The sequence below is a fragment of the Alosa sapidissima genome, chromosome 22 (genome assembly GCF_018492685.1).
Source record: "Alosa sapidissima isolate fAloSap1 chromosome 22, fAloSap1.pri, whole genome shotgun sequence".
In the NCBI taxonomy this organism is placed as follows: Eukaryota; Metazoa; Chordata; class Actinopteri; order Clupeiformes; family Clupeidae; genus Alosa; species Alosa sapidissima.
In genome coordinates this window covers 2,918,534-2,927,194 of record NC_055978.1, presented here as the reverse complement: position 1 = coordinate 2,927,194, position 8,661 = coordinate 2,918,534, and the positions used below count along the sequence as shown (strand labels likewise).

Sequence of the window (8,661 nt, the reverse complement as noted above, 5' to 3'; positions counted from 1 at the left end):
TAGCTTGGCTGGAATTTATTATAGCCAGAGCATCATAGCCAATGGCATCCCAGATCTCCTTAAAGAACCATGAAGGAATTGTATCATGAGTAAGTGAGTGAGTGAGTGAATAAGTGAGTGAGTCAGTGAGTGAGTGAGTGAGTGAGTGAGTGGGTGAGTGAGTAAGTGAGTGAGTGAGTGAGTGGGGGAGTGAGTGAGTGAGTGAGTGAGTGGGTGAGTGAGTGAGTGAGTGAGTGGGGGAGTGAGTGAGTGAGTGAGTGAGTGGGTAAGTGAGTGGGTAAGTGAGTGGGTGAGTGAGTGGGTAAGTGAGTGAGTGGGTGGGTGGGTGAGTGAGTGAGTGAGTGAGTGAGTGAGTGAGTGGGTAAGTGAGTGGGTGAGTGAGTGGATGGGTGGGTGAGTGGGTGAGTGGGTGAGTGAGTGAGTGAGTGAGTGGGTGGGGGAGTGGGCCAAAGTGACAAGGTGCCATCAGGACTCCAAGAGAAGGCGTTGGACTGGGGAGTCCGGAGGGTTTGGCTCTTTACTGGGGGCAGACAAAGGAGAGAAGAATATCAATTTCATTTTTGATGACCACAGGGGCATGATGGATGTTCTCTGTGTTATAGTGGCAGGCGGTCATCTGCCACACGTCCAGGATGTAAACTCCCACGTCGCGGAATGCCTCTCTCAGGATTCGGTCCAGCTGCATGGAAAACCAATCACTGCCATAGATATCCTGCCACACACACACACACACTCACACACACACACACACACACACACACACATACACACATTTTAAGATGAACATACAACTCTTGCAAAAACAACACACACACAGGCCACCACACACACACTCGCACAGAGTACAGTGATAGAGGCTCTTCTAGAGATCCTACCAGTATGTGTGTGTATGTGTACAGTATGTGTGTGAGTACTAGGGGTGGCACGGTTCACAAAAATAATCTGAACCGTTCGGTTCACTTGTCTTGGTTTGGGGCATGTGCGGAGGTGTGGAGTGATGCGGGTCACGTGTAGAAATGGCTAGTGGGAGAGATAAAAAAGGCAGGCCGGAGTTGGAGGATGCACCAGCGTCGCATAAGTCTGGAGTGTGGGAACATTTAGGATTTAAATTTACCTATGATGACAGCGGAAAGAAAACAGTAGATAGAACTGCGACTGTGTGCAACACGTATTCATTATGCTAGTGCAGGCTCAGAGTAGTTAATCGGGAGCTTTGGGAGGATGGGCCTGTGAGCTTAAATGTATTGTTTCTGAAGTTCATTTGCGGCGCCCTCGCGGCACTTCAGCAGCTTAGGCTGTGCAGTCGCATCCCCTTTCTCCCAGTTTCCCAAAAAAAGTAGCCCTCACAAAAACTGTTTGGACATATTTGCGATAATTAAGGGGAGAAGAAGGCTATATGAGCGGCCCCTCCTCCAGTGGCACGGCTCTGATGAACTCTCATGTGTGCAGGGGAGACGTGTGGTAGGCTAATAATAATTAATTTTACTGTGAGGTAATAACCCCAGATCTCAAAAGCCCTTGAAAATAAAATATCATTACAAAGTGTGTTGGGTCCTCCTCACATGGAAGATATAACGTTCTGTTTCAGTGTTCTAGAGCAGTGGTTTTCAAAGTGGGGGCCGGGGCACCCTGGGGGCCGCGAGGGGGTGCCAGGGGGGCCTCAGCAAATTGGAAGGAAAAATAAAAGCAACAAATAAATACATTTAAAAAATGTAAAATACTATGACTTATATTACTATGAGGGTTGTTATACAATGCCATTATAATAATGTGACGCATATCTGAACATTATATTTCCCATGATAATGACTGGGAATAATAGTAGAGTGATAGCTCTCATATAACAGAAAGCCCCAAATACAATTTTTACACACTGTATGCTCCATTGCGAAGTGCTTGTGGCTAAAATAATTATTAGGATTAGCTTAATGTATTTTTACATTTGCCGTTGTATTGTTGATGGGTTTAATAACACATCAAGAGGGTCCTTAGCCAGAACCTAGTGGTATTTGGGGGGCCTTGTCGTGGAAAAGTTTGGGAACCCCTGTTCTAGAGGATTGTTCAAATTCGGCAGAGACAGGAGAGAAAGTGCGCATTTACAGAAATTGTCAATGTGGTAGCCTAGAAGCTATCTTGCATAGCCCGGGTAGGCTACGCTATGTGTAGAAATAAAATATTCTGTAACATTTCAGTCAATCTTCCTGTGCTAAAAAGGCACAAATGTTCCTGTAGAGGGCAATAACACATTCTACTTTTTGCCTCACCTTTCCTCAGAGATGGTCTTAATGATGTGCTTGAAGTCAAGTCAAACTATTTCAGTTTGTGCATGATTACATGATATGACTATACTAATCCTGTAGCCTAAATGGTGGATAATTAAGCTATACATCATATGCTGAAGTATGGTATTTCTGAAGTGTCAAAGATTAAAAGCAAAAATAACAACAAGAACCGTAGACTTGTGGACGGCCTGAAGTATTCACCTTGTAGCCCGTGTTGGCTGTCTTGATGACAACCTTGGTCCCTGGCGCCCGTCTAAGCAGCGCCACGACCGCACGGCGAATCAGAAACACATGGTAGGCGAAGAAGGTGAGCGGGTAGTTGGTGAAGTGCGCCCACATGTTGAAGACAATGACCGTGTGCGGCCCACCGACCATGTCGTCGATCTCGTTACTCATGTAGTGAAGCGACGACATTGGGGTCTTGAAGCAGCGCAGGGGCAGTCCGTGGGAGCGGTAGTGTAGGTCGATGTTGTTCTGCACGTCCACAGCCATCAGTGGGCCCACTTGGAACATGGTGTGGAGGTTCATGCGCCTCAGAGCTGGGAGGGAAAAACCAGCCAAATCAAATTAATTTGTTGCATACAACTACTGTATATAAGTACATATAGGTAAATTACCCCTCTACATTTCAACTTTGCTTTCTTACCATGATAGTGTTTACAGGACAAGGTTGTCAGAAAAAATATTATTAGTTATTCCATCAACAAGAACAGAACTTGGTAAAACAGATTTCTCATCATATGAACCTAAAGTCTGGAATGAACTTCAAAACACCGTAAATCTCGAATCACTTCCACCTTTCAATTCTTTTAAAAATCTTTTAAAGTCAACTCTGACAGAACAGTGTAATTGTTTTTACAGTAACTAGGTGTCCTTTATTGTTGTATGTCTGTATTAGCTTAAGTTAAGTGTAATGTCTTGTGTTGTAGTACGTATAGTACAGAGATTTGTGGTGTAGTATGTAACCTTTGTCCTGTCTTTTATGTATATATATATTTTTTGTAACTTTTTGCTGCCAGTCTTGGCCAGGACTCCCTGGGAGAAGAGTAACTGTAACTCGATGGGACTTTACCTGGTTAAATAAAGGTTAAATAAAAATACATTTAGAAACAATATGTAAGGAAATGCTTAGTCTTCTGGCATAAATAATCATTGAGCAGTGTGTATATTACAGTAAAGGAACACGCAGACTTTTTGGGAAATGACCTTCTTTGCTGTCTACCCCAGTTAGATAAGATAGGTAGATCAATAGATAGATTGATAGATCGATAGATAGATATACTGGACATTATTCCCCTGTGTTAAGATCCAAATAAAAGCATTAAAATGTGTGTGTCTCACTGGGGACAGTCTGGATGAGGAAGTCAAACCACTGCCTGCTAGTCGAGTCTCCCATAATGTAGATGTGTTTGTCCTTTAGACACTGGGCTGTGTCGTTCGCTGTGAAATGACGGGCACCACACACAAATGACGTCCAGACGTTGTTCAGGTAGAATCCTGCTGGTATCAGCGTGGGCAGTCCAGGTTTACATGGCTCTCTCACTCCTGAGGTTGAGACAGTATGACGAGGTTTATTTATTTTGCAAAAAGTTCTAAAATGATGCATCAGTCAATTTATTTTAGTCAAATCACCACATCATGCTGAGTAAAGTATTTCCCAGAGAGGTGTGAGTTTTCAGTGCATGTGTCAGTGCGTGTGTGTGTGTGTGTGTGTGTGTGTGTGTATTTCTGTGTCTGTCAGGGTGACACTGCAATCAGTTCCACAGACAGAATGAAAACGTACCAATATTTGCATTCGAGGCGATGACTCTAATCAGGCGTGCGTCACCCTTCAGCCACCGGTTCACATGTTTACTGATGAAACACAAAGCACATAAAGGAGCGTCTGAGAAACATTCTTCCTGTAGCTGACGTCTCACAGCACCACGATCATACTGTACGCTCCAGGGAGCAGCACAACTGAGTATGCATACTTGCTACTCTACAGTAGTTTGAATGACAACACCTGTTGAATGAATAAAAATGAATCACCTGTCCAGGAGTATCTTCTCGAGGGCCGTCATGCGATTCCTGTAGCCCCCCGCGGAGTGGTACACCATGGTGTCACAGGGCAGAGTGCCGGGTTTGCGGCACTGCCACGTCAGCCGCGTGCGGGCATCCTGGTACTCACAGCAGCAGTTCCTCTGGGCCGACAGCACCACCCCGTCCCATTTAATGTTGCACTCCACCTTCTCCTCCACTCGAGCACCCTGGGGGTTCTTGCCCACGAAGTAGCCGTGGAAGTAGATGCGGTCAGAGTCCGTGTTCCGGTGCTGCTTGAGGACCAACACGGCCTCGCTGGAGTGAATCAGACGGACCGCCACCGACGCCTCGCCTTCCCAGGGCAGAGTGAACCGGGCCGAGTAGGTGCCATTCTGGTGGTCCAGTACTTCTCCAAACACACTGGCCTACCATCCAGGGGGAAGAGGAAACATTCAGCTAACATTCACTAAACAGACTCTTTTTATCTAGACTGACTAGAATTACAGTCCAGATAAATGTTGTATTCGGTAATAACAAAATATAAAATAACCTTTTGTTTGCCTGAATAAACCTTTGCTTGGAAGAAATCCCCTCCATAGCGTTTTGGTACACCGGCAAAGTTCTTGGCAACAATGGTGACATGGAGTTCATCTCCCACATGGTAAGTGTCCTTGAGGTCATTAATGACGAAGGTGGAGTTGTCAGGGCTGGTGCTCATGTTCACCGTGGTGACCTGGTGGTCCGGTCCACCCCAGTGGAGAGCCCTCTGTATCCGGTCCCACTCCTCGGCACCCAGGCCCGGGTCCTTCATGGCGGAGGCTGGAGACGCCTCTGGGTTTCTGGGAGTTTGAGTTTTGATAGCGACTCCGTCGGATCCATCCCTGGGCTGATGCTGGAGAGGCCTGGGAAGAGGCTTGGCACCTTTCCCATCATCGTACATGTACGACCACAGCACCTGAGCAATGAGAAATAAATAAACATAAACACACACACACACACTGTTCAACTCCTACTCAAGCGAGTAGGACGCATTTCACACTGCTCCTGCTTCACCTATCCTTTTAGCAATTTCCACTCTTTTTCATTCTTTTATTTCATTTACAAGCTAGTTTAGCAAAGACAGTGAAACCAGTACATTTAAATCTGAAACTTTAGTGGTTAGTTTTTTACTTTAAATGAGCCAGCCAAGTCAACGAGCAAAAACTGAACGGCAATTCACCTTGAAGTTGGATTAAAACAAAATGCGCTCCTCCGGCCAGAGACCCAGGAGATCATGCCGAAAATGTACTGAGCTAGAACAGAGGATTTCTACTTTGGAATCAAAGATGCATGCCCTTCCATCAACGACAGATGAACTACGAGAGGCATCTCATGAAGTGAGTACAGCAACTACTGGAAATGCAGAGAATGTAACCCAGCAGTCTAATATCACTGCTAATAGAGCAGATGAATGCATCGACCTCACAAAGGGAAATGTGAGTACAGAGCCTTGGCACAGGCAAGGTGCCAGACCAAAAAACAAAAAACGTAATACAAGAACTGTAATTACCTCAACACCAGTAAATTCAGATGTTAACTTCAGGCCTCGTATCAGAAATACAGACAGATCAGCAAACTACTACAGGGCTTGTGGTCCTAAGGCAGTGGTCTCAAACACCCGGCCCGCGGGCCAAATCCGGCCCGCGTCCTGCCTAATTCCGGCCCGCGACGTATGACAAAATAATAATGTAATCCGGCCCTTGAGGCTATTAATTGCGACAAACAACGATACTGATTAAAATAGACGATAGATCCAGGTACGGGGACAAATCTCATTTGTAGGCCTACTCTGCTCCACTATGTGCAAGACATCCAGAGCTTGATTCAAACCCAAAATCGCTGCGCAAAGTTTTCAGGAAATACTTGTATTACACGCGAGAAACACAAAGACGTGCATATGTAATGACGCGGAAGCGATGCAGGCCATAGTGTTGCAGAAATGGAAGCAGAAATTAAGCAGAAATAGGCCTACACCAAATGTTGAAAAACGTTCACGTGTGATGAAGTCTTAGGTAAGCTATGTTATTCACCTATTCTAATTCTGAAGGAGAATATCCTTTTGGAGATTATGATCGATCGTCTATGACGGTGATAGTCACGGTGCGTCTGTGAATGGAGGTGCGTGTATACAACGGTGTCCACTAAGCATACCATGCTTGTTTCGACCCTCTCTGCCCAACATAGCTTGGAGGTTGCAGTGGTAATCGTGATGATAGTGTCCGTAATGGATGTGGTACAGACAGCAGGGCTAGTAGAAATAGGGCTCTAAAGAACTACAAAGTCACCCGCAATATGATGCGAACTTCTGGGTACTGCAGATTACCCGCGATAGGAACTGTTTGACCAGAATACTTTATTGTAGGCCTATATTGTAGTAATCTTTTACTAAACCACAACATCTTAGGTGTTGGTATACATCTTAGGTGTTTTCCTGTTAATTTGTTATGTGAGTAATATGAAAAAAAGAAAGTAAACCTGCTTAAATATGTTCATCCAGTATTTACTGAAAGGTGCATAATTTGAGGTGCTTGCCATCCATTGACAAATTAGATGGGTAAATTTACCCCCTTCATAAACTTTTGTTTTACTCAAAGATTTTTACATTTACAGTAGGACTGTATCTCTGACCACTTTCAAGCCATGGCCTTTTGAAAGTTTGATATAAAAATCCAATGGTGTTGGCAATGGCTTTCTTAACCCTGATGCCTAGTTTGCCAGGTTTAAAAAAGTAATGAGAGGAAATATTTTTATTTGGTGTGAAACACACACACATACTTGTTTTTATGTTTTTCATTTATTTTATCATTTGTGTTAATATTTATTTTATCATTATTTTATTTATAAGCTAAGGTTGCTAGCACAGGTGTCTAAAACTAGATAAAAACACTTGCACTTTCTGTTTGCAGTTTTGTGTGGTATTTGAAAAAAAGAACATTGCATTTTCAGAAATAGCCGGCCCTCCAATCAGATGACGTTGGCAGAATTGGCCTCCAGCTCATTTGAGTTTGAGACCCCTGTCCTAAGGGAAGCCCACAGCCCCTAACACTATGGAACAGATTTGAATGCCTCCGGGACGTGAGAGAGGAATTTCCCAGGGAACAGACCCAAAGCAGGCAGCGATCAAACCACAACAATAGAAAGATGGGCACAGACAAGAAGCAGCACTCGACCCCTATTCATCCCACAACCCTCGTTCTAGGCGACTTTGCTGTGAGACATATAAATGGGGAAAGGATGATTGTATGTTGTTTCCCAAATGCTTCAGTGTCTGACACAAAAAACAAGCTTGCAGAACTGGTGTCAAAATATGCAACTATCAAGCGCATCATAGTGCATGTTGGAGCAAATGACATCTACAGAGAACAGCTGTATGTCAAAGAAGATTTCAAGGAACTTTTCTCGGCCCTATATGAGCTTGGAATACAAATTTTCATCAGTGGCCCACTCCCAGCAGAGGGAAGCTTTGTATTTTCCAGACTATTCAGTTTAAACACCTGGCTCGCAAAAACATGCTTTTCAGTTGGGATGAATTTTATTGACAATTTTAACCTTTTTTGGAATCGCAGGGAATACTTCAGACCAAATAGCACAGAGCTGAGTTGGACTGGGGCCAAGATCTTAACCGAATACTATCACCTCTCTCTCCTGCACCCAACATTTTTTCTGCCAACCTTGAGCCGAGCCTCTGATAAGCACTCAGTGGCCATACAGACGGAACAAGCGGATGACATCAACAACTCAGCTAAACCAAAACACTCTGCACAGGCTGAAACAGAGATATGCCCAACCTCCCCTGCTATGGGGCCCTCTGATAACCACCCGCTAGCCTCCACTGAAATGCAGACCTTGGAGAAACATAAACAACCAGCTCAACAATGCCAAGCCATGTCCACTGGACAAGATAAGATGGGTGCTGCTAAAATGACTCAAAGTCAATCACTGGCGTCAAACTCCCTGGAATCTCAGCAAACAAATGGATGTGATGAGCATGAGGAGATAGCACCTATCAAAGCTGCTGAGAGGATATCAGAAAGGAAGGGTCATGTTGTAACACCAGTACCAATACCCCTGCCCACCTCCGTCATCTCCTTGTCACCACAAAGACACAACAACATGGAATACACTACTGGAATACATGCTGAAAGCGGAGCATCTGCAACAAACTTCCCAGAACCTCAGCAGGCAGATGGAGACTCTGGATCAATTTTCAACCCCAACCTCCTTGATTTCCCATCACCACCCACACCCAATCACGTCCCCACCCAATCAAACTCCCCAGGCCACACAAACCCCCCTAATCTCCCATCCCCATCCCCAC

At 44.8% G+C, this 8,661-nt stretch overlaps 1 protein-coding gene across 1 annotated transcript; it reads right to left on the bottom strand.

Annotated features, from left to right (window-relative positions):
* Positions 1 to 346: 346 nt before the first annotated feature.
* Positions 347 to 5,882, bottom strand: LOC121697489 (NXPE family member 3-like). The gene is made up of 7 exons (XM_042079029.1): positions 5,854 to 5,882; positions 4,855 to 5,259; positions 4,314 to 4,729; positions 4,066 to 4,136; positions 3,624 to 3,827; positions 2,484 to 2,821; positions 347 to 724 (listed from the first exon to the last, which is right to left on the bottom strand). The coding sequence occupies exons 2-7, from the start codon at positions 5,242 to 5,244 to the stop codon at positions 518 to 520; spliced, it is 1,626 nt and encodes a 541-aa protein (XP_041934963.1). The 5' UTR covers positions 5,245 to 5,259; positions 5,854 to 5,882; the 3' UTR covers positions 347 to 517.
* Positions 5,883 to 8,661: the final 2,779 nt, after the last annotated feature.